Consider the following 25,763-nt stretch of genomic DNA (forward strand, 5'->3'; position numbering starts at 1 on the left):
GAGCAGGAAATGGAGGACATATAAATGCCTGATGGAGCTAGTTTTTCATTACGGACGGTAGCGTAAGAGACACTGCCCGTGCAGCACAAGGCCTACAGGTCGAGTGAGGAGCATTCCCTTCTGTAGTTTCCCCTGAGTTATACTTGATCACATAGCTCCCCTTCCTTCCTCTCCACTATCAAACACAACTTCTGGTAAAAGATTCAAAAGGCACTGTAGGATATAAATGTTAGTTCCCCACTCCCACCCCCAAACTCCTAGAAGAACATCTTGTTTCCCTTTTTTACACAAAAGTGATCCTATTGTGCGTTTTTTTCCACTTTACCCCGGGGGTGTCTTCCAAAATCAATCTCATCCTTTTAAGCAGTTGCCTACCAGGTGTCCACTGGCCAAATTAGGGACAAAGACAATACAGTTCTCCAATCTGAGCATTCATCAGAATCATGGAAGGGCTGGTTAAGCATTGTTAGGTGTCTAAATTACTGTGTTGCATTTCTAACAAGTTCCAGGTGATATTGATATTGCTGGTTGGGAACAACACTTTGAGAACCACTACAATAATAGATCATAACAGTAACTTAAAAAAAAATCCAGAATAAACAAAAGTGAAGGTGTGGGTGGGGAGTTATTCTTTTATTTATTTTTATTGATTTCAGAGAGGAAGGGAGATAGTAACATCAATGATGAGAGAGAATCATTGATCAGCTGCCTCCTCCACGCGCCCCCACTAGGGACTGAGCCTGCAATCCTGGGCATATGCCCTTGACCTGAATCGAACCCAGGACCCTTAGGTTTTCACGCAGAGGCTCCATCCACTGAACCAAACCAGCTAGGGCAGGAGCTATTCTTTGCAGTGATTGCCAACTGGTGGTCCGTGAGGCCTGAAAGGTTGGTGACTGCTGCTTTAGAGAATATCCAACATATATAAAAGGGATAATAGAATTATTTACATTACCACCATTTGTCCACCATCCAGAACTGAAATATCATTGCTGTTATGTACACATAAACAACTGTTGGACATAGAAATCGGGACTCAAAAGAACTGTTGGCCCAGAAAGAAACTCACTATAGACTGATTCATTTGCCTCTCAGCATAACCATTATTGCTTGTCTCATTTTCGGTTCCTATGTGTATTCCTAGTATCACATGAGCTCACTCATCTAGGAGAAAAGATGAACATAGGCTGAAGAACAAGAACAGCATTGATCAGACTGTCAGACCTCAGAGGGAAGGTAGGGGAGGGTGGGGACAAGGGAGATAGATCAACCAAAGGACTTGTGTGCTTGCATATGAGCATAACCAGTGATCACGGACAACAGGGGGATGGGGGCATGCGTGTGGGGGGGTTTGGGATGGGAATTGGGGGGGGGGGTTTGAAGACAAATATGTGATACCTTAATCAATAAAGTAATAAAAAAAAGAATTATTTAACTATCATCATGCCACTCCCAGAGAGATAAATGATTCAAAACAAGTATAATTTATGGATATTAAAACCTTTAAAATGAACACCTTTACAGCAGAGCTGTACCTGGCACTTAGCACCTTAACCAGCTGATCAAACCTGGTACCGCCAGTAGTTTAGCAATCTGATATGTGATTCCAAAATGATGCATTTGTTGTGCAGATCACCTATATTCTTGTCAAAATGCATAACCTGAAATTAACTGTAAAGAAATAATCAGACGGCCCGATGGTGTGGCTCAATGGTTGAGCGGTGACGTATGCACTAGGAGGCTACCAGTTCGATTCCTGATGTGGGCACATGCTTGGGTTACAGGCTTAATCCCCACTGTGCTGCGTGCAGGAGGCATCCAATCAATGATTCTCATCATTGATGTTTCTATCTCTCTCCCTCCCCCTTCCCTGAAGTCAATAAAAAATATTAATATAAAATTTTTGTATTTGAGGCCTAGAAAACACTAAAAACAAGTCAAGTAAGTAAATTGATGTCAGCTGGATAAGAAAAATACAACTAGAAATAAAAATAAAGTGAAAATTAGATTCTGTTCATACTAGTGACAAAAAACACCCCTGTAAACTCAATAATAAACTTGACAACTCATCACACAATGTGTTTGTGGGGAACCTGGTGCTAAATCATTCATGGACAAAAAAACCCAAAAAACTTGATAAGAAAAGTGCAGCAATCCTATCTAAAAGAGAGAATATGCAAATTGACCATAACTCCATGACAGATGGCGGCACCCTCAGCTAATAAGGAGGGAATATGCAAATTGACACAAGGCGAGAGGTGGAAGGCAGCTCTGGGCCGAAGTGAAGGCGGCTCCAGCCAGAGCTAAGGAGGTACAGGCAGAGGAAAAAAGGCCTATTCTTGCACGAATCTTTGTGCATTGGGCCTCTAGTCCTATATAAAACACTAATGTGGAAATCTACCTAACAGTGGAATGACCAGTCACTATGACACACAATGACCACCAGGGGGCAGACACTCAGTGCAGGAGCTGCCCCCTGGTGGTCAGTCTGCTCCCACAGGGGGAGTGCCACTCAGCCTGAAGCCGGGCTCACTGCTGGCTAGGGCAGTGGTGGTGGTAGGAGCCTCTCCTGCCTCTGCTGCAGTGCTAAGGACCCCTCTGGGGATATCCAACTACCAGCTTAGGCTCCCTGTGGGGAGCAGGCCTAAGCTGGCAGGCTGACATCTCCGAAGGGGTCCTGGACTGTGAGAAGGCGCAGGCTGGGCTGAGGGATCCCCCCACACTCCAGTGCACGAATGTTTTGCACCTGGCCTCTTGTTATATAATTAAATTCTAACACTTTAGTAACAACATATTAAAGTGCATGTGTTTGAAAATTGTTCCCACATACTTGAAAAATAGTGTTAGTCTAGATTTGGTATTCTAAGTCTAGGTAATATAGTTTTACATTGTTTATCGCAGGAAAAAACAAGTACCGTATTTTCAGGCGTATAAGACGACTTTTTAACCCAGGAAAATCTTCTCAAAAGTCGGGGGTCGTCTTACATGCCGGGTGTCATAGGGCGGGTATATCCCAAACTCTATATTTTAACTGGAAAAGTTGGGGGTCGTCTGATACGCCAGAAAATACGGTAGATCAGGAAGCAACAGATGGACGTTGATGTTTCAGTTTAGTTGGACAGGATTTTAACCATATGGTAATGGCATGAATAGGAACCCGTATAAAAGATTCCTACCTCAGACCACAGCGATTAAAGATCTAAACGGGAAATTTTAAGTATTTATGGTTTGGGGATGGAGTTGACCTTAACACTGAAAATCCAAAAGCAACAAGAGAAAAAAATAGATTTAATAATATAACTTTTAAGTGTGTGCATGGCAGATGACAAAATAAAACTAAAGGGCAAATGACAAATTGGGAAAGCCTTACAAATTGATAAGTTAGTAGACACAAAAATTTATTCAAGTAGCCATTAGCAGTATAAATTAAAACAGCAAGCAAGGTAGAATATTTTTTTGCCAACTTCACAGAAATTGAAGAAGATGGTTACCTTTAGTTCTGGCAAGACTGCAGAGAAAACAAACACTTTTGCACATTGCTGATGACATTGAGAAAGTTCCCTGGCAGCACCCACTAGAAATGAGATTACACATACTCTTTGGAGAACCCAGTGTACATGAACAAAACATGGTATTTAATGACATTTAAACAGTATTGCTTATAGAGACAAGGAGAAAAAAGCAATCTGAATGTCAACAGGAGAATGACTGAATACACTATAGTATATGGAATATAATACGCAAATACAGGTTAAGGCCTATACATGTTGAAAATTGCCGAGTATATACAAGTCCTATTTAAAAAAAAATATCAACAATTTACATGCATGATTATGTTTATAGAAATCATCTAAGGATACATCCCAACTGTTGACATCCTTCAGGTGAATGGACTGAGGTGTAGGAAAGTAGGGGGAGGGGTAAATTAAAATTTTAAAGATACTTTTGTATGTTTAAGGAGCCCCATTTATTTTCTCAACCAATAAAACCAACAAACAAAAAGTCAAATAGGTTAGGTTTAGAATCTAAAGTTATTTTTTCCAGTTAAAAAGTTGACACTAAATTTGGTAATCTAAGAAATAGTGGTAAAAGTAGATTAGAATTACTGGAATCAACCACCAGAAGAAACAGAAAATAGGGGGACTAGGGATGAGGTGGCAGACTTTTAAGTAGAACCAGGCAGGTAGTGGATGCTCCATGATCACTGGGCTTACTTGCAGTCTACTCTATGGAAGTAAGAATTTTGAATGCCTTCATGATCTCAGTAACTTATATTATTAAAGTAAAAGCCAGGTACCAGATACATAAAACAAAAACCATAAGCAACAGTTATATATATATATTATTTGGGTCCCCAAGTTAATTGAAAGCACTTTTTATATTCTATGTTCCCCACCATATCTTTAACACACCTTTTAAGGTACCCTAGAGTAGAAAGTAGCCACATTCAAATGAATTAAGGTATAGGAAGTAAAAAGGACCACAGCTTTATTAAAAGTAAGTGAATGTTACATATAGTATATACAGATAGCACATGGTGCTAATTGTATTCGCAGGTATTACAGTACTCCAACTCAAGTTCACAAGTTACACCTTTGCCACAGCCTTGGCTAAATCTTTAACTAGTGCAGAATTTAGCTGTGCTAGAGTGCTGATCTTAGCATGCTTAGATGTGGCATACTTGTTCTTGATAGTCTGGAAGAGAAAAGGACAGTAATTAATGAAGGAAAAGAGGAAAACATAAAAATGTAGTGGTACAGGTATTCATGTAAAACGGGTGGGGAACCCTTTCTCTGCCGAGGGCCATTTGGATATTTATAACATCATTTGTGGGCCACACTAAATTATCAACTTAAAAATTAGCCTGCCATATTTGGACAAACATTTAACTCACCCCTAATGCCTTGGCAGGGCCAGACCAAATGATATTGTGGGCCCTTATAGGGCTCAATGGCTGGCATTCCCCATCACTAACATAAAACACCAAGTCCTTAAAAATAAGCTATGCATTTGCAGGCATGAAGTCTTTATCTTTTATTTAAAAATATATATATTTTTATTGATTTCAGAGAGAGAAACATTGATCTGCTGCCTCTTACATGACCCCTACTGGAGGTGGAGCCCGCAACCTGGGCATGTACTCTGACAGGGAATCAAACCCTGACCTCCTGATTCATGGGTCAATGCTCAACCACTGAGCCACACTGTACAGGCTATGAAGTCTTATTTTCACTTTCCCCACAACATCCTAAAGTGTCACTGATTGACTTACCATGTGCTTTGTAAGCCCACCATTCACCATGACTATGTTCTTAGCAAGGTGTTGCATAACAAGGAGAAGGGATTCTTCAGTGTATGACAGGTAATGCTGTAGAACTGGTGTCTATGACAATAAGAGTTAATGTTAATAATGTTCATCAACAATGGTTTTCATCAAGTTTCTAGATGTTATTCAAGAGTATGGTAGGAAGACTGATACTGTAGGACTGCTTATCACTGAAATTTAAGACAAGCTTAAGACCCCTTCCTCCCTAGGCACTCTTCTTTCATGCTTCTCTTAAGATCCTGTCCGTAAACCCATCATACACTAATGTGCTCAAACTGATACACTTTATTAATTGCTGACTTGTCCAACCCAAACCTAGACTTCAAACTCCTTGAGGCCCACCTTCTCATTCATAATTCTATTCCTAGGCTGAGGATAGCACATGGCACATAGAAATACTTGTTGAATCAACCAATATGAATAAACTTCTAGTATGTCATTTTTCCTGCTTGTACTTCTCCATCTATAAAGAGTAGCAGCTGTTCTGCCTTTCTCAAGGGGATACAGAAAGATGAAATTAGGTAATTAAATGAAAGCATTCTATGAAGACTTCACAAACAGGATGTCATTTTTAATCATTCCCTCCATAGATGCCACAGGTGGGAATCATCTGAATTGTCTTTTAATGAAAAAAGTTCTGCCTTCAGGCAAATACTATTTACAATGTAAAAGCTTAGGGCAACCTAGGTCTGTGGGACAGAGCTTACCCATTCACCATTATCGAGAATTTTCAGTGCTAAACAAAAGGCTCCTGCTGCAATCTGAGAAGGAGGAAAATGCACCATATCATAGTCTAACATAGTTAGTTCCATCAGGTATTTGGCCAAGGTATGTTGCTCCACATCAACCTGGAATAAAATCCATACACAGATCACTGAGCTTCTGTCAGAAAAACTTGCCTTGGCAATAACCAGTATGTCCATAACTGTAACTACAAATATTTGCCTATAAACTCTTAAGTGCAATTGCCCATGGAAGGCCTTAATAATATTAATATACAGCCTGACTGGAAATAAAGAATATGTTTATCCCTTCCCCATGTAGTTAGGTATAAGTCAGTTGAATTAGATCTGCTTGGTCAGCAATATTCTCTAATATACCACACCAAAGGTTTCTCAAGATATCTATACCTCTCCGATCTTAGATGCTCTCCGAAGGAAATGCAGGGGTAGAGGGCGACCCAGGCAAAAATTTAAAGCTCTCAGAATCTTCATTTCCATCTGTCTGATTTGGAGCTTAGTGTAAGTGTTGTCAGTCACAAAGGCAAAGTCACCGATTTCTGGAGGGTACATTTCTTCATATTTGCTCGCAATAAACATGGCAGTGACGCCAACCAGCTGCAGCATCTTCTTGGGCACACAATTATTCTGCAATGGAATTTCAATTGGATGAATAAGTAATATGCATTTGAAAAGGAGACAGAGTTATGAAAAAGGTGGGGAAGACACCCGGAGGGAAGAATTCTCAATTATTGAATTATGCTCACCTGCATGAACCGGTCAATAATGGAAACAGTCATGTACATGGTTTCCTGCAGTAACCTGAATTTCATCTGAACCTGCACCAGCCAATCAATTAGGATGGCTCTCATATTTCCAGTGACTTCACGACCCAGTAGGTATTTTGGTCTGACTGCTTGCTCTTCCTGCAAAAGAAATGCTGATTATTAGAAGCAAGACTCCATGTGACATTTCTGACCAGAAATATTAGTCACCACATAATAGCTCTGGAGCATTTAGAATCTCAAGCAGTCCTTAGCTCAATCATTCATATCACTGAAGAAAAAAAGCACATAAACATTAAGTAGAACAGTGTGGCAATTTGTATTGGTAGATCGGAGTTCAATTCACCATCGTCGTCATTGGCCCACACCCTGTACCCACTTGTTCCCAACTAAAGATACTCTACTATTATCTCCAGTCTTTTCACCTAAGACTCTAAAACCCAGAACCTGAGCTTTATCAAGTAGAGAAAAATAGCAGCAGCTCTCAGATCAGCTGGAACCCTCGTGCTACTACCATTCTCCTGCCCTAGGGTTTAAACCTCCAAAACACCCATAGATAAGGTGAAGAATGAACCATCAAGGAGCGGCACATACGTCTGCTAAATCACTCCTCTAAAGTTAGAACACGAACTTTAAGAAGGGAGAAGAAACCCAAAGCAGAAAGCTGGTCCTAGCAAGGAAGTCATCTTGCAGGACAATCATGTAGAAAATGGAGATGCCACAAAGAAACAGGCAAGAGAATTAAGATGTTAATGATGCCAAGGGAAGAGCATGCATTACCCAAAATTGGGTAAATCTGGTAATGCATAGCTTACGTTAGCATACAGAATGTTTCCCCTTTTTGGGGTGGGGGAAGGGATAAAGGTGATGCCACTAATAGAAAGTTTCAGAAGTGGGATGAAATAAGTGTTGGGGGTAGCTATAGCTTTTCCAACATATTCTCTTTTACCATCTACCTCCTTAAACCCAGAGTTTGGGACTTGCCAGTTTCTAAATGTGACAGATATAAATAAATACATCATCCAATCTGTGGAATTTGTTAGAAAGAGCCATGGTAGGATCTACTTTTACTTCAAACTATCCCTGTTCAAAATGGCAAATACAGACTTCCTAGGTTGGTTTAGTGACTTTTTATTCAATGAAGGAGAATTTGAAAGTGGAATTTATTGTTAAATGTTTTTCTCACATCCAACTTAAATTATTATAAACTATTAATGGAAAATATCTAATAAATTTAGATGCAGTTTAGAAAAAAGCCCCCACAAAGATTCAAAGATTCTAATCATAATACTGACCTCAACTTGTCTCAGGTAAGTATAGATATCTTTCACATATTCACTACAAAGGTTTGGATCAGCCTCATCTTCTGCATCCACATCATTCACTGCAAGCATTACATCAGAGAAAGCCTGGCACAGATACTCTTCTGCAGGGGCACAGCCAGATGTTTCCATTGGGCTTGGAGAGGGAGTATCAACCTTGAAAGAGAGAGACTTTTAAAATTAATAGCAAAGAGGAACTTAAAATCTGGGAATAAAGAACAGATTATTGGTACCAACTCAAGAGATCATTTGCTGAATAGTCATGTAATTCATTTCCTTAAAGGAAAAATACCATCTTTTTACATTTATTCAATATCTTGTTAGGAAGTGATTAATATGAAAAGTGAGCAAATTTGAAATCAGCAGAGCCTAAATGCTAACAGATAAAACAGAAAGCAAATTCATCCTGGACCTTCCTCCAAAGGAAATTGATAAAGTAACAAATCTCTCTCTCAATGTCGGTGAAGTTAATCCAGATGAATGACAAGTCAGTCTTTTCCTGTTTGTCTCAAAATATAGACTGCTTGTCAGTGCTCAAGAGAACAGGGGTTCTGTCCTGACTACTAATTATTAACTGACTTTATTAATGATTTCCTTCAAATTCCAGTTACCTCATTGTTCATTTATTAGGCACTTTCTTCAAGCCTGGCTCTGGGGTAGGCACTGACTTTATGGTGTCCTAGTGGGCTTTAAATTTAGAAGAGAGAAGTAAATGAAACAAGGAGAGTGATTCTAGGAACAGTAATTGAGGTGGGGGAATTTAGTTAAAGCTTTAGGAGTTAATATCTGAGATTTTTTTCTCTCCATATATTTTATTGATTTTTTACAGAGAGGAAGGGAGAGGGATAGAGTTAAAAACATCGATGAGAGAGAAACATCGATCAGCTGCCTCTGGCACAGCCCCTACTGGGGATGTGCCCGCAACCAAGGTACATGCCCTTGACCGGAATCGAACCTGGGACCCTTGAGTCTGCAGGCTGATGCTCTATCCACTGAGCCAAACCCGTTAGGGCTCTGAGATGTTTTGAAGGCTGAAAAGATTACTAGCTAAAAGAAAGGGAGTGGGAAAGGCAAGAATCAGTATGAGACTTTCAAGGAAACCTCAGGCAGTTTGGTACTGCCAATTAAAGATTGTGCATGAACTAGGTCCAGAAGGTCAATACTAAAGCAGGAGCCTTAAATCTTAAACCCTTCGATATAAGAAGTCAGGCTGAATGACATTTACAGATTTTTCCAATTGGTTTTACTAATTTGTAAAAAATAAGAGCTTCAGAATGCAGTTCATTGTAATTTCAGCAAAGCAGCCTCTTCCAGATGACCCGTTTTTCCTTCACAGTAAATAATTAATTTTTAGTTTTTGAGGCTAACTCATCTTTTTACTTACTTTTGGAGATCTCCATTTTCTTTCTGCTTTACACCATTATATATTACAGGCTTATTAATTATTAATTAGTGAGTGAAAAAAAAGATTCAAGAGAACAATCTGTGTTTCAGTCAATAAATTCTGGTCAGAAACTGTCTTGTATCAAAGACAGTTCAATCTTTGGTCCAGGCAGTTACTACTCAATACCGTCAACAAACCGATTAAAAGCATTAGGTTGTGCTCTAGCAGGTTTGGCTCAGTGGATAGAGCACCGGCCTGCAGATTAAAGTGTTAAGGGTTCGATTCCGGTCAAGGGCACATGCCCAGGCTGGTTCCCAGTGTGGGGCGTGCAGGAGGCAGCCAATCAATGATTCTCTCTTATCATTAATGTTTCTATCTCTCTCTGAAAAAACAAACAAACAAATATATATAAATATATATATATATAAATATATATATATATAAAAGCATAGGTTGTGCCTGGCCGGTGATGCTCATTAGTTAGAGCGTAGGAAGGGTTGCGGTTGGATTCAAGGGCAGGTATCTGGGTTGCAAGTTTGGTCCTGGCATGGTCAGCTGCATCTCTTTCACATCAGTATTTCTTTCTCTTTCCCCACCTCTCCCTCCCTCTCTCCTTCCTTTCTACTCTCTAAAAATCAATGGAAAAAAATATGCTATGGTGAGGATTAACAACAAAAAAAGCACAAGTTGTGAAGCCAGACAAGCCTGGGTTTGAATCCAATATGTGCCACTGATTAGACATGACTCTAGAACATGCTTATTTATAAAGTAGAATACTAGCTAACAGAATATAAGATTATGTGAATTAACACATTTAATGTTTAGCAGAGTACTCTATAAATGTTACTATTACTATTCAAATGCTATTCCATGCATTGGAATATAAAATGAGGTTCGTAAAGAAACAATCAACAGACTCTAAAATAGTAAAGTAAGTTTACCAAAATAGGCTCAGGCGAAAGTTTTTCTTCTTTAACAGGCTCAGGTTCCGGCTCCCGTGCTGGTTCCAGCACAGGCGCAGGCGCAGGCGCAGGAGCAGGAACAGATGCAGGCTCCAGTGCCTTTTCCATAGGTTTTGGTAGTTTTTTAGCAATAACTTTTCCAGCAGCTAATGTTTTTGCCTCCTGTAAATGAATGGGAGAGAATGAAATGTTTTTCTTTTTTTGAAAAAATATATTTTATTGATTTTTTACAGAGAGGAAGAGGGAGGGATAGAGAGCTAGAAACATCGATGAGAGAGAAACATCGATCAGCCGCCTCCTGCACACCCCCTACTGGGGATGTGCCCGCAACCAAGGTACATGCCCTTGACCGGAATTGAACCTGGGACCCTTGAGTCCGCAGGCCGAGGCTCTATCCACTGAGCCACACCGGTTTCCGCGAAATGTTTTTCTATTCAGGGTCACAGTTGGAAAGTGGGCGTTTAGATCCGTCTGGAAGAGGCTGGGAAGGTAGTTACCTTTTTTAGAGGCAATTTGGCCTGTGGCTGTTCACTGACATTGTTAGCGATGTCTCCAAGGGCTGTTCTTGGCCTCAGCCCGGCCTTGGAGGTTGCAGTAGTGGCCACAGGCACGCGCTTTGCGCCTGCTATACTGATCTTCGTCTTATTTTCAGCATTAATTTTCGTGTTCTGAAAGAAGGGTGGGGGTAGAGTAAGTGGGGGTGGGGTGGGTGGGGGTAAGATGAGCCTAAAGAGAGGCTCTTAGGACGGAAGTCGGCTGAGAACCAGAGGAAACCCGGGTTGCAGGGTCTAGCCAAGACTGTGACAAGCCAGTTTCCTTCCGTAATCCCTTCACTCTCGTGTAGAGGGATTGCCGATTAGTCCCGGCTGGCCCTAAAATACCACGAATTTACGTTTAAAAGGAAATAAAAAAGGTCTCCAATTGCCGGCACCTTGTTTCTCTCCGGGAAGGGAGTCAACACTGTTGGTGGGAGCCCACACAGGGAGCCTCCATCACCTTTTTTTTTTTTTTTTAATATATTTTTTATTGTTGGTAGTATTTCCCCCCTCTATCACCTCCAACAGCCGCCCCCTCCCCCAATATTTATCCAAGGCCCATCCAGATCTCTTTGTCACCTTCCTCTCCCCGTCGGTCAGATCTCCCAGCTCCCCACCAGGGGCCCACCAACCCCGTATCCTCCCCAAATCTCTGCCGTGGTCCGCTCCCGCCCGGGGGCTCCGGCAGACGAGATAGGAAGAGAGCACGAGGCGAGAAAGGCAGCGCCCGCTCGCCGTCCGCAGCAGCTCACCCTGGTGACCCGGAGCGCCATGGCTTCCTCTTCACCAGGCAGCAGCTCAGGAGGAGAAGCAGAAACGGGAGAGCCCCCGAGGAGCGGGGCACCAAACCCAGCGCAGACCGACAACCGTTCCGCCGCAGCACGCTGCAGACGCCGGCCCAGCCGCAGATTTAAACTCCGCGCCGCTCTCTCCTCATTGGCCTGTTCGTGGCACTCGCTCCCTTCCCATTGGCGGCTGCCGGTTCCCGAGAATGCGTTTCCACGGCGATCCCGCGACGGAGTTCGAGACGGGGCGGAGCCAGAGCGAGGTTGCGGCGTCCCTCGGTCGGGCTCTGCGCGTGCGCTCCCTGGCCAGGCGAGGCGGGGCGGGGCGAGGCGGGGCGGGGCGGGCTGGTGGCGCCACCAGGTGTAGCGGAGGGGCCGGCCGTGTGGCCTTGGAAAAGTGACAGTGGAGCAGCCGCAGTTTGAGAAGCAAGAGAAACAGTATGTTTCTAATCCTTATTGTTAACACACTTACAATATAGTGTATACGCATCTCTCTCTCCCTCTCTCCCTCTCTCCCTCTCTCCCTCTCTCCCTCTCTCTCTCTCTCTCTCTCTCTCTCTCTCTCTCTCTCTCTCTGATATGTAGCAGTGCAGATGAGATGAAAGAAATTGGAAAGGGTAAAATTATACAAGTCCAGTAAACCAAGATAAGGAATCTGCACTATATGTGAAGTGAAAGCCTTTAGAGGTGTTTTTTTTTTTTTAATTGACATACATTTGTTTAAATGTTTTTACTGATTTTTTGTTTTGTTTTGTTTTTAAAGAAAGGAAGGGAGAAGGATAGAGAGGCGGAAAAAAAACAATGAGAGAGAAACATCAATGGGTTGCCTCCTGCACACTCCCCACTGGGGACCAGCCCACAACCTGGGCAGGTGCCCTGACTGGGAATTGAACCATGACCTCCTGGTTCATAGGTCGACGCTCAACCACTGAGCCACCGTGGCCAGGCTGGAGGGTTGTAAACCAAGGTGTGGCATAATCTATCTTTCAAAAGGATAACCTTAATCACTGTAAGGCAATGTATGTAAGTGAGAAGGAGGAGAAACAAGAGAAAGTGAAGCAAGGGGAGCCATGAAGAGGCTATTGTAAGAGGCCAGGCAAAAGGTGATGGCTTGGATTGTTCTGGTAGTTCTCCATAGAAGGGTTCTAGAAATATTTTAGAGATAGACTTGCCGGGTCCTGATGGCTTGCCTGGTTAGAGTGAGAGAAAAGGAATCAAGGATGACTCAGGTTTTGGCCTGAGTAACTGAAACAAAGAAGACTAAAAGATGAGAAGCTTTTAAGGGATAGCAGGTTTGGGGTAGGAGGTTAAGATAACAACCAGTGAAATTGAAGCAGTAACCAAAAGAGTAATCAAAAAATACATCATTCAGCATGATTTACAATAGCCAAGCTACGGAAAGTGTCCATCTTCCACCGATAGACAAATGGATAAAGATGTGGTATATATGTATACAATGGGATATTACTCAGCCATAAAAAAAGAATGAAATCTTGTTACTTGCAACAGCAAGGATGGACCTAGAGGGTATTATGCTAAGTGAAATAAGTCAGACAGAGAAAGGTAAATACCATATGATTTCTCTTATATGTGGAAGCTAAAAAAACAAAATAAATGAACAAACAATACAGGAACAAGCTTATAGATTCAGAGACTAAATCAATGGTTGCCAAATGGGAGTTGAGGGGAAGAGTGAAAAGGGAAAAGGGATTAAGATGTACAAATTGCCAGTTATAAAAAAGTCACGGAGATGCAAAATATAGAATAGGGAATATAGCCAATATTTTAATAACTATGTATGGTGTCAGAAGGGTACTAGATTTATGGGGTGATAATTTTGTAAGTTATATAAAGGTCTAGCCACTATGTTGTACAACTGAAACTAATATAATGTATGTCAACTGTAATTGAAAAATAAAAAAATATTAAAATGGAAATAAGAGGAGAAAAAAAAAGACTGAGAAAATACAGGGAGGAAATTACAGAAATAATACAAGAAAACTTCCAAAACCTGGAGGACATGAATTTCATTAATTGATGTCTGAGTGCCCTGTATAATAAGTGAACAAAAACTTAATTCCGTGGCACACTGTGCTGGCATATAATATTAAGAATAGCCAGGCAGATGTGGGTCAGTGGTTGAGCGTTGACCTATAAACCAGGAAGTCACAGTTTGATTCCCTGGTCAGGGCATATACCCAGGTTGTGGCCTCAATCCCGTGTGAGGCCTGCAGGAGGTAGCCAAACGAGTCTCACTCATCATTGATGTTTCTCTCTCTCCCCTTCCCTTCCTCTCAGAAATCAAATAAAATATGTTTTAAAAAATGTTCTTGCCTTAATGCCTAGACCTGTGAATATGAAAAGACCAGCCTAATTTACCTGACAAAAGAGGCTTGGGCCGAAACCGGTTTGGCTCAGTGGATAGAGCGTCGGCCTGCGGACTCAAGGGTCCCAGGTTCGATTCCGATCAAGGGCATGTACCTTGGTTGCGGGCACATCCCCAGTAGGGGGTGTGCAGGAGGCAGCTGATCGATGTTTCTCTCTCATCGTTGTTTCTAACTCTCTATCCCTCTCTCTTCCTCTCTGTAAAAAATAATAAAGTATATTAAAAAAAAAAAAAAGAGGCTTGGAATACCTTGAGATAGGAATTACCCTGATTACCTGGGTGGGTCCACTGCAACCACGTGAGGCCTTAAAGGTAGAAGAGGATGGGAGAAAGGTGGCCAGAGAAAGATGCAATAGTGGAAGAAGAGGCAAGAGATATCAGAAATGGGAGAAGCATATGTCCAACTGTTGCTGACCTTGAAGATAGAGGAAGGAGGTCACAAGCCAAGGAATGTAGGTGGCCTGTAGAAGCTGGAAGCACCAGCAAACAGGGACCTCAGTCCTACATCCACAAGGACTGAATTCAATTAGCCTGAATGAACAAGGAAATGGCTTCTCCCCTAGAACCTCTAGAAGGAAATGCAGCTCTGCAAGCACCTTGATTTTAGCGCTGTGAGACCCATACTGAATGTTTGACCTTCAGAAATTTAAGTTTGTGTTAAGCCACTAAGTTTGTGGTAATTTGTTATGACAGCAATAGTTAATTAATACAAACCATTTTCTGTGCTTGATTACCACAGTCTTCTCTGCTTTTGGATTTCATATACAGGGAATCATACAGTATGAATTCTTGTGTTTGGCATCTTTTTGTTATTTTTAAAAATCTTGTTGAAAGTATTACATATGTCCCCTTACCCCCCTCCCCCTATCAACCTCATCCAGCCCACCCCAACCCCCTGCCCCAGGCCCTCACCACCCCACTGTCTATGTCCATGGGTTATGCATATGTGCATACAAGGTCTTTGGTTGATTACCTCCCACACACCTACCCTCTCCAGTCTTCCCTCTGAGATTCTGTTCTCTGTCCCATGCTTCCATGTCTCTGGATCCACTCTGTTCATCAGTTTATTTTGTTATATTCCACATATGAGTGAGAGCATGTGATACTTGTCTTTCTCTGACTTATTTCACTTAGAATGATACTCTCCAGGTCCCTTCCATGCTGTTGGTTTCTTTCACCTAACATGTTTTTGGTTTTTTTTAAATGTATTTTTATTGATTTCAGAGAGGAAGGAAGAGGGAGAGATAGAAACATCAATGATGAGAATCATTGATCGGCTGCCTCCTGCACACCCCCTACTGGGGATTGAGCCCCCAACCCAGGCATGTGCCCTTGACCAGAGTCAAACCCGGGACCCTTCAGTCCGCAGGCCAATGCTCTATCCACCGAGCCAAACCTGCTAGGGCCACTTAACATGTTTTTGAGAATCACCTATATTGTTTGTAACTAATTAAAAAAGCAACTGTTGAGTAGTATTCCATTATGAATAAACTACACCACAATTTATCCATTCTCCTGATGGACATTGGATTGTTTCCAGTTTTTAGCTATCATGAGTACATGTTTTTTGTGGTTTTTTTAATATATAGATTTCAGAGAGAAAGGGAGAGGGAGAGATAAAAACATCAATGATGAAAGAGAATCATTGATTGGATGCCTCCTGCACGATTGGGGATCAAGCATGTGTCCTGACTGGTAATCAAACCGTGACCTCCTAGTTTATAGGTCGATGCTCTACCAGTGAGCCACACCGGCCTGGCCATCTCTGAATTAATATAGTGGGTATTTTAGGGGAGAATCATAATCTAAATTTAAAGTAAAGCCAGGATCCTTTAGAGATATCTAACTATATTCTAGTATAGCCTCATTCTTCTGCTGTAATGAGAAAAGTTTGAAGTTTGATCAATTATCATGTAATAGAAACAATAAATCTGTATCTGAACAGATGTAATGTTTATTCTAAGTGGAAATCACCAGTGCCTAAATTGTAAGAAGGGAAAACAATAGTTGGAAAGGAAGGGAAAGGAGAGAAATGGGAAGGGACGAAAGAGAAATCAATAGGTTTGTTCATCACCACCGCCCTTCTTGGGGCAAACGAACTATAAACAGGCTTCTGTTTTGGGCATTATTTTAAGCTTGTTTGTTCACTTAATATAATATTAATTAATCTCTCAGATGCTGATTTCAATAGAAAAAATGACAAATTAATAAAAGCAACCTCTGAAGTCAAGTTTAAAATATTAAAAATCCTTTAACTTTATTTAGCCCTTTTCAACTTTCAATTTCTTTTCACATTATTCCTTTTGCTCCTCATAACCCTGTGAATTTGAGATTGAATTTTGATTTTATGTATGAGAGAGAAAAAAAAGATACTCGGAGAAGCTGATTTGTCTAAAGTCACATGGTTTGTATGAGCTGGAACCAGTACCTTGGTGCTCTTCAATGTGGAGTTTCCTGCTTTCTACCTGGACCCCCCCTTAATCTTCATCCCCTGCCTTCTTCTCTCAGTCACATTAATTTTATTTTCCTGTTGTTTATATGCCTTCTAAGGGAAATGATAAGTTTAATAATGATGCAATATTCATTATACCTATCTACTTAAAATTTTTTAATGTACAAAAGTTGCATTGAAACGCCAATATGCATTTATTTTCCCACCATTCATAAATTTTTAATTTTGAAGATTCTGGACCAGATAATGTGTAAAGAGAAGACAAGAATTATCCAAATAAGTTATAACAAATTTCTAAACCTCTCACATATTAAAATTAGTAAGACAAAAATATGATTTACAGTACATATTTGCCATATGTTAGATAAGAAAATAGTACCCATATGAAAATTAATTCATCCTACTTATCCAAATTTCTAGTCTAAGATGAAAATATTCAGATTCTTATAAATAGATAGGTATTCAAAAGTTTCTTTTGGACAAAGTTCTTTGGTGTTTATAAAACTGCATATATTATTATATATCTATTATACAGTCTTCTCAGACTGTATATTCCTTTTAAATTGGAAATTAAAAAATATAAATTAGATATATTTATAGAAAATCGATATTTTGATTTCATGGTGCCCGAGTGTTTATAGATCATATTGAACTTTAAATGACTACCTATACTTTGATATTTCTTATATATCTACATGTACCAAAAAAAGGACATTTAATTTATGGGCAGAAAATTAAACTGAGCTGACAGTTATTTATGACTCTCTCAAATGGCTATTCCACAACATATGGAACTAAATGAAAAGATGAAAAGCCTAACATTGCTTGGATACCAGCTTGATAAACAACTAGGAATGCCAGATGCATAATAAGAAATGTAGTATTCTACTTTAGAGGCAGAAGACAAGTGAGTGAATAACATGGACACAACTTAGTATAAGTTCTTCACCCTAATAAAGTAATATTCATTTGCAAATATTACCAAAAGTAAAAAAAAATTTATTTTACAGAGTGGTTGGTTTTTGTAATACATCAAAAACTGTAGTTATACTTCCCTATTCTCACTGCTTGTCTCATTATCAGTGGTTGAAGTTTCTCCCAAATAATTTAATTTACATTTAAAGTGGCAATACAGATTTTACTTAATGGATTTAAGTTTTAATTAGAAACTAGTTTTATATACAGAAAATCCATAAATATAGAACTTTCATTCTTTTTTTATCCTAGGGCTATGCAAAAAAATCGACTAAAATTTTTCATTTGGGTCTTTGTAATAAACATGTACATACATTATTTACAATGGAGATGCTTTCTGGCACAAAGTAAACACAGAAGTAATTTTGGTCTTCACTTGATTCTGTCATTTTATGTTCATCTTCAAAGATGATGTGATATATCATGTTCACTCAAATTTTAAGATTCTTGTTATACACATAATTCAAATAATGATTTTACTTGAACAATGAATGCTCCATTTTGTATTTAAATTTCCTTTAAGATTCCTTGATCCAATAGTAGGGAACTTTAATTCTTTTTTTTTCAAATATGGCAAAATGTTTCTGTACAATTGTGTGCAATTTTCTTCCTTCTGGCAATATTCTAATACTTAGTCATTTAATCTTCATTGTTTACATTCCAGAGGTAATTCCCGGTTATCTCACATGATGTAAGTACCATCTTTGTAGTATTTCATGGACTCCATTTGTTTTGTCATAGCCAGGACATCATGAAATCCAGTACTTAGGCCAGACATATGTTGAAAGTATGCCTCTTTTTCCACTTGAATTGTTAAATTGTTTACTCCAGCATCTTTAAGTATTCCTGTAACCTGTTATAAAAAAAAATCCATATATTTTAAAGCATTTAGGTTAATGCATTTAATGTACATGTCTTAAATAATTGATATTTTATTTTTTATAGCTACAGATAGTCAAAGATACATCCTCAAAATAATGTTTATTATTTATTTGGGCAAATGTTTAAAAGATAGAATTTATCTGTTTTTGTTTAAAATATGGAACACTTGGACAAATCTGCATGTCATTCTTGTGTAGGGACCATGCTAATCTTCTCTGTATATGTGCTGCTGAAGGGAGCACAAAATAGGATTTTAGATGATGAGTAAATTCTGATCTCACTTTCAAAGTAGTAAAAGAAAACAGCTATTGCTTTCAATTCAGTATGTCCAGAATAGGGATACAAGAACTGTTTTGATCCCTATCTTCAACCATAGCATATACCCTGCCAATGTTAATATTATTATAATTAATTTAGGGCTACATTTATAATAACTTATTTCTTGATCATCTGTTGGGAATTAAGGCGGATCATAAATTAATTTTATTTTACATTAACTTAAGCTGATCCTCTAAATCCTAAAACTTGATGTTATTTTAACCAGTTTTGGATATAAAGAAAACCTAGGTGTACAAAATGTTGTTATCCTCAGATGAAAGACTGATATTTTCAAACAGTTAAATTACTATTGAACTGTATAAATTATAATGTATGCAATTTTATGCAAGAATTACTTCAACTGAAATTACTTTAAAAACAAAAGATTATTACCTGCTGTACTATTCTTTGTTCCAGCACATCAGATGTCACCTGTATATGAATTGTTCCTGCCACAATATTGGCAGAATGACGCCAAAAATGAGGGTCTCGGTATGATATTAATCCTTCAATTTTTTGTACCTGTCAAATAAAAGCTGAAGTGATATAAATGGACTTAAAGGTTATAATTTACTTCATACAAAGCAATCTTTTTGGTCCAGGAACCACTATTAAACTACTTATTATTTTTTTTTTTTTTAAAAAGAAAGTAATAAGGAGAGTCCAGAGTGAGAAAGGAATAGGAGAGCCAACTAGCATAAAATAAAGGTGCCAAAAATGTTTTGACCTAGGAGTGATGTCATGAAAGGTAGCTCTGAAGAAGAAATGAATAGGGTACAGGTGCCTTTATACTCAACAGTTACACACCAATTTTCACGTATATAAGATGTACTTTGCCTATTCTAAACAGTGGATACATTCAATAAACTGTACGGTTTCTTTTAAACTGATACGCACATTTGCATATTGTTTGTTATTACACATTCAAAAAGTATCTTCCAGCCCTAGCTCGTTTGGATCAGTGTATAGAGCATCGGCCTGCGGACCAGAGAGTCCTGGGTTCGGTCAAGGACATGTACCTGGTTGCAGGCTCCTGCCTGGCCTGGGCCCTGGGGTGCTTGTGCAGAAGGCAACCAATTGATGTGTTTCTCTCACATCGATGTTTCTTTCTCTCTGTCTTTCCCTCTCTCTTCCACTCTCCTTAAAAATCAATGGAAAAATATCCTTGGGTGAGAATTAACGAAAGATATCGTCCATATGCAACAATTGAGGGCTGGTTAAATAAATTATAGACTATCCATACATTACCACTACATTGTCATTAACAATGTATTACAATATAGCCCTAGCAGGTGTTGCTCAATGGTCAGACTGAAGGGTCTCAGGTTTGATTCCTGGTCCTGGTTGGGTGTGTGTGTGAGGCAACCAATCGATGTGTCTCCCTCACATTGATGTTTCTTTCTCTCATTCTCCCCCTCCTCCCTCCCTTCCACTCTCTCTAAACATCAATGGAAAAATATCCTTGGGTGAGGATTAAAAAAAATGTTATTAGAATATTTATCAACATGACATAATTAAATGAGGAAAAATTTAAAAAGCAGGTTTTTTTGCTACTTTTATTTAAAAAATTTCTATATAGAAAAACAACTTTTAAAAGTGTTTCTTTCTAGGTAGTGGATTATATGTGGTCCCTTCACTTTTGTACTCTTCTGTACTTTGATATTTTCTGTAATAGACATGTTACTTTGACATGAAAAACTTTTGTTTTTAGTAGGATGTAGTATTCACTAATGAGAAGATGAGAAAATCAGACTAATATTATTTATGGAAATAGTGGGCTAAGATGCTATACTTTAAATATTCAAGATGCTAAAATTTCATCAGCAGATCCTAATTACTTTAATATGATATGGCAAGCCATAGCCGAAAGACATTCTATTTTTCTAATTCATAGCAAAAACTATGAACTGCCTGTTTATGTTCTCAAAGACTGTCTTTTTATTGATTTAAAGAATTATAAATAGTATAACTTATACTATTTATATACTTGGCCTGTTTATATGTGCTGCAAATATTTCCTCCTGGCCTGACTTTTGTATTTCATATTTGTTATGGAATCTTTTGACAATGGACACTTTTCAATTGGTCCAATCTGTAGATTTTTTCCCTTTTTGGCTTCTGGTTTTACTTCCATCATATCAAGAAGGCGTTCCTTTCCCTACCTCTCTGCTATATTCTTCTATTTTATTTTAGCAGTTTTATCATTTTATCATATAATATTTTCACTCACTGGAAATATATTTTTATATGATATGGTATAGATATATATATATAGCTTTTCTTTTCTACCAAGTGGAAATGTTAATTAGGTCAACCCTTTCTTCCTCTCTGATCTGAAATGTCATCTTTGGTATATACTGAAGTTCGAAAGTTCCTGGGCCTATTTCTGATTTTTAAAATCAGAATTAATTTATGTGCTTATTCTTGTGCAAGAACAAAATTGTTAGTTCTGTTAGTAAATTCTGTAATTTTATAATAACAGGATAGAATCCTTAATTAATAGTTAATTCTGTAAATTTATGTATTTTTTGTTTATTCTCAAGCATTAACTCTTTCCAATAAGCTTCCAAATAATATTGGATTATCTATGCTCTCCCAAAACAAAAACAAACAAATCCAAATGAGAGGCAACTACATTGGAATTTAAATGAAAGAAAATCAGCATCTTCATAATATAGTTTCCCATCCAAGAAAGTATCTCCATTTATTCAGTTCCTATTTTATGTCCTTTAAATAAAACTGTATTTTGTTCATTCATATCTTGCATATTTCTTGTTAGGTCAATTTAATTTCAAATGCTACTTTAAAAGGAAAAAAAAATAGTGAAGAAATTACACACAGTACCTTTTCTAAAGCAAGATGTAATTCTTTTTCATATTCTGGTGGCAGTCTCAGAAGTAGAACCTGACAGGCATCTTTAATCAATGGAACAACACTGAGAAATATTAATATAGCAATAAAAAGAGAACAGAGGGGATCAGCAATAAACCATCCAAACTGCTCTATAAGAATTGTGGATACAATCACACCAACACTGCCAAGTGTGTCTGCCAAAACATGTAGAAATACACCTGAAAGTAAAACATATAAAAACATTAAAAATTAATTCACATCTAATTTAGTTCTTTTATCCATAAAATATCTATAAATATTACTGGATACCTACTATTCACTTGTCATTCTAAATGACTAAATATGGTCACTACCCTCAAGGAATTCACAACCCAGGAGTAAGAAGGTATAGATGTGGGCTACTATACCACAGCGTGGTGAGTTTTATGATGGTGTGGTTTACCCTGGGGAGGCTTCCTAGAAATCGTGTATGAGCCAAGTCTTAATATTACCCAAATAACTTATATTAAACATTTAGGATAATTCAATATAGTGATAAATACTTCTCTCAATTTTCTTCATAATACAGTAAAAAATCTGTGTTTTTTTTTGGTTTGTTTTGTTTTTGTAGTGGAAGTTCACAATGGCATACTCAGTATTTCCCCTGGAAATAATATTTATGCAATTGTCACTATGAAAAGAACTCTATAATTATACAGTAATTGACATTTATTGACTTGTACCTTTTTTTAGCCACAGATTGTTTTTCCAAAATAAAACTGTACCAGAGCCCAATATTTAATACAAATAAACAGTGTCAAATCACAACATGGTTGAAAAGTAGGTCAATATTTGGCAAGGACTCACCCCTCATGTTAGCATTCATGCCTCCTCCTGCAGATCCATGGCTGTGACCATGCCCATGGTCACTGTGGCTGTGCATATGGTGTGAATGGCTGTGATCAGATGAGTGACAGCTTCCTTGAGAAGCTCCGTGGGTATGGTTATGGGCATGGCTAAAGGCACAGATACCAATAAGGTTCACTATCAGTCCTCCAACTGAGACTGGCTAGCAAGAGGGAGAAAAGAAAACTTTTAAATTTGTAATTTAAAAAATAAGCTTTTTGCTTAAAAGTTAGTAAACAGCAATATATGTTTTCTGTTTATAGTTTTGAAAGTATTCATAGCAAAACCTCATTATATTCATTAAGTAAATCCAAATTTTAAGTGATTAAGAATATGTACTTGGTTCATGACTTATGAATAAATAAACGATACTGAAGTTTTCTTTTATTTAAATAAACAGTTTGAAAATACTACTTATTAGAGTAAGTATACACTATACCTGAAATCTTGTATACATTACTAGGTAAATTTCAATAGTATGTATTTATAGGTATAACTCATTCTTTTTAAAAAAATAAATCTTTATTGTTCAGATTACTTGTTCCTCTTTTTTCCCCCCATAGCTCCCCTCCACCTGGTTCCCACCCTACCCTCTGCCCTTACCCACCCCCACCCCCCCGTCCTCATCCATAGGTGTACAATTTTTGTCCAGTCTCTTCCCGCACCCCCCACGCCCCTTTCCCCCCGAGAATTGTCAGTCCACTCCCTGTCTATGCCCCTGATTCTATTATATTCACCAGTTAGTACTGTTCATCAGATTTTTTTTTTTCTATCTCAGAGGCCAGATCCGTATTAAGTTTTTTCAACAGAAATTTGTTCATCAGATTTTTTATTCCTTTGGGTTAGATTCACTTGTTGATAGATACATATTTGTTGTTCATAGTTTTTACCTTTACCTTTTTCTTCTTCTTCCTCTTAAAGAATACCTTTCAGCATTTCATATAATACTGGTTTGGTGGTGGTGAACTCCTTTAGCTTTTTCTTATCTGTGAAGCTCTTTATCTGACCTTCAATTCTGAATGATAGCTTTGCTGGGTAGAGTACTCTTGGTTATAGGTTCTTGCTATTCATCACTTTGAATATTTCTTGCCACTCCCTTCTGGCCTGCATAGTTTCTGTTGAGAAATCAGCTGACAATCATATGGGTGCTCCCTTGTAGGTAATTAACTGTTTTTCTCTTGCTGCTTTTAATATTCTCTCTTTGTCTTTTGCTCTTGGCATTTTAATTATAATGTGTCTTGGTGTGGTCCTCTTTGGATTCCTCTTGTTTGGGATTCTGTGCACTTCCTGGACTTGTAAGTCTATTTCTTTCACCAGATAGGGGAAGTTTTCAGTCATTATTTCTTCAAATAGGTTTTCAGTTTCTTGCTCTCTCTCTTCTTCTGGCACCCTCATAATTCAAATGTTGGTATGCTTGAAGTTGTCCCAGAGGCTCCTTACACTATCTTCATATTTTTGGATTCTTTTTTCTTTTCCGGTTGGGTGTTTTTTGCTTCTTTGTATTTCAAATCTTTGACTTGATTCTTGCGATCCTCTAGTCTGCTGTTGGATCTCTGTATATTATTCTTTATTTCAGTCAGTGTATGCTTAATTTCTAGTTGGTCCTTTTTCATATCCTCGAGGGTCTCACTAAATCTATCGGCGGTTTCTAGAAGATTCTTGAGTAACCTTATAACCGTGGTTTTTGAACTCTATATCCAGTAGTTTGCTTTCCTCCATTTCTGTCATTTGTGACCTGTTTCTTTGTCTCCTCATTTTGGCTGCTTCCCTGTGTTAATAAAGTGGCTTTGTGTGCTAGGTGTCCTATAGGGCCCAGTGGCTCAGCCTCCCCAATTACCTGAGGTGGACACTCGTGGTACACCCCTTTGTGGGCTGTGTGCACAGTCTTGTTGTAATTAAGCCTTGATTGTTGTTGGTACTACTGGGAGGAATTGACCTTCAGGCCAATTGGCTGTGAGGATCAGCTGTGTCTACGATGGAAGAACTTCTGTGCTGGAGACACCTTTATGGGGCAAGATTTGCTTCAGTGGGGCTTTGGTGCTCACTGAGTCTGCCCCTTGAGTGTAGCCCTATGGATCTGAGGAGTTGTAATCTGGATGGTCCCACTCTGACCACTGGGTAGACTGGATCTTGGATATCCAAGGAGGTGCAAATTTAGCCTCTGCCTGAGGCCACCCAGCAGGAGCTATGGAGAGATCTGCTGATTCTTCTTCTTTGTTTGGGTTTGGAGGTGCCGAGATGAGGCCCAGCTGTGAAACAATGCAAGCTTCTGTGGGGCCTTGGGCCTTCTTTTGGAAGTTCTGGTGCTCTCTGACCCAGCTGCAGTTAGGTAATTTTAGATTGCAAAGGGCCAGGCCATTCATATGTAAAAGCCTCTGTGCACAGCTTGGGTGGGGCGGGGTCTCAGGGAATCAACAGGGCGGAGCAAACAGCTATGGCTGATCCTCAGCCCTGCCCTAAGAGGCCCCTGGGTCTCAGTGTCCCTCGGTAATCAATGCAAGCACCTCTGAGAGAAAGCCGCCCTCGAGTTCCGCCCGAAGCCAGACAGTCCAGTTTCTCCCTGTATGAGTCTGGGTCCCCAGAGTTTTGCCTGGAACTGGCGTTCAGAGCAGTCGGGAGCTTGTGTCTCCCCCCCGATTGAAAAAGACAAAAGCGTCCTCAGTTGCCAGCCCTTTCCGCGCACGTGTGTGCCTCTGTACCTCTGCACTTTACTTCTGCACCTCCTCTGAGTCTCAGTGTGCTTTTCTCATTCCTTCTAGTTGTAGAATTTCGACTTAGCCAGCCTTCCTGTGGTTCTGGATGATGTCCATTTTGTCTTTTAGTTGTAATTTTGAAGTGGTTGTGCGAGGCAGCAATTTCAGGTGTTTACCTATGCCGCCATCTTGGTTTCCCTAACTCATTCTTTTTAATAGCTGCATAGTATTCTATGAGTGACAAATTTAACTAGTCCTTTCATTAGTGGCCATTGTCTCCACCCTCCCCATTATCTAGCTATCTATATAATAGAGGAATATGCAAATTAGCCAGGATGCCATAATGTCATGACTGAACAGCAGGGACCCTAGGCTGCATGGCGCCTGGCTGGGGTGAGGGACTCAGGCCACACCCCATGCCCCGCAGGGCTTTACGGGGGACCTCAGGCCGCGCCCCTCACCTGGCGGGGCTTGATGGGGGACTTCAGGCCATGGCCCCC

At 39.3% G+C, this 25,763-nt stretch overlaps 2 protein-coding genes, 1 long non-coding RNA gene, 1 other non-coding gene and 1 pseudogene across 6 annotated transcripts in view; 1 reads left to right on the plus strand and 4 right to left on the minus strand.

Annotated features, from left to right (window-relative positions):
- LOC129148869 (uncharacterized) overlaps positions 1-19,315 on the plus strand; it is a 49,976-nt gene extending 30,661 nt beyond the window's left edge. The window contains exons 3-4 of the long non-coding RNA XR_008555865.1: positions 18,297-18,323; positions 19,250-19,315. This is a non-coding gene — a long non-coding RNA (uncharacterized LOC129148869). The remainder of the gene's footprint in view (positions 1-18,296; positions 18,324-19,249) is intronic.
- On the minus strand, positions 4,457-11,918 carry CCNB1 (cyclin B1). The gene is made up of 9 exons (XM_008161891.3): positions 11,787-11,918; positions 10,996-11,166; positions 10,478-10,660; positions 8,126-8,308; positions 6,813-6,971; positions 6,457-6,693; positions 6,034-6,174; positions 5,273-5,383; positions 4,457-4,695 (listed from the first exon to the last, which is right to left on the minus strand). The coding sequence occupies exons 1-9, from the start codon at positions 11,805-11,807 to the stop codon at positions 4,588-4,590; spliced, it is 1,314 nt and encodes a 437-aa protein (XP_008160113.2). The 5' UTR covers positions 11,808-11,918; the 3' UTR covers positions 4,457-4,587.
- The window catches only part of SLC30A5 (solute carrier family 30 member 5), a 31,772-nt gene continuing 22,468 nt past the window's right edge, over positions 16,460-25,763 (minus strand). For all 3 annotated transcript variants that reach the window (XM_054715196.1, XM_054715195.1, XM_054715197.1), the window contains exons 13-16: positions 22,532-22,733; positions 21,677-21,903; positions 19,226-19,354; positions 16,460-18,485 (exon numbers count right to left, since the gene is read on the minus strand). In XM_054715196.1, coding sequence (XP_054571171.1) covers positions 18,315-18,485; positions 19,226-19,354; positions 21,677-21,903; positions 22,532-22,733 — 729 coding nt within the window. In that variant the 3' untranslated portion in view covers positions 16,460-18,314. The remainder of the gene's footprint in view (positions 18,486-19,225; positions 19,355-21,676; positions 21,904-22,531; positions 22,734-25,763) is intronic.
- Positions 18,666-18,754, minus strand: LOC114230205 (U6 spliceosomal RNA; annotated as a pseudogene).
- On the minus strand, positions 23,342-23,397 carry LOC129148899 (small nucleolar RNA SNORD50). The gene has a single exon (XR_008555930.1). It is a non-coding gene; the product is annotated as a small nucleolar RNA SNORD50 (small nucleolar RNA).

Source organism: Eptesicus fuscus, chromosome 4, assembly GCF_027574615.1.
Source record: "Eptesicus fuscus isolate TK198812 chromosome 4, DD_ASM_mEF_20220401, whole genome shotgun sequence".
Taxonomy (NCBI): Eukaryota; Metazoa; Chordata; class Mammalia; order Chiroptera; family Vespertilionidae; genus Eptesicus; species Eptesicus fuscus.

Excerpts from the sequence above, each read along its gene's own strand:
- CCNB1 (XM_008161891.3), bottom strand. The coding sequence starts at position 11,807 with ATGGCGCTCCGGGTCACCAGG. Across the intron at positions 6,175-6,456 it reads GAGCATCTAAGATCGGAGAG|GTTGATGTGGAGCAACATAC; the intron begins GTATAGATATCT and ends ATTTTATTCCAG. Across the intron at positions 5,384-6,033 it reads TTCTCGATAATGGTGAATGG|ACACCAGTTCTACAGCATTA; the intron begins GTAAGCTCTGTC and ends TTATTGTCATAG.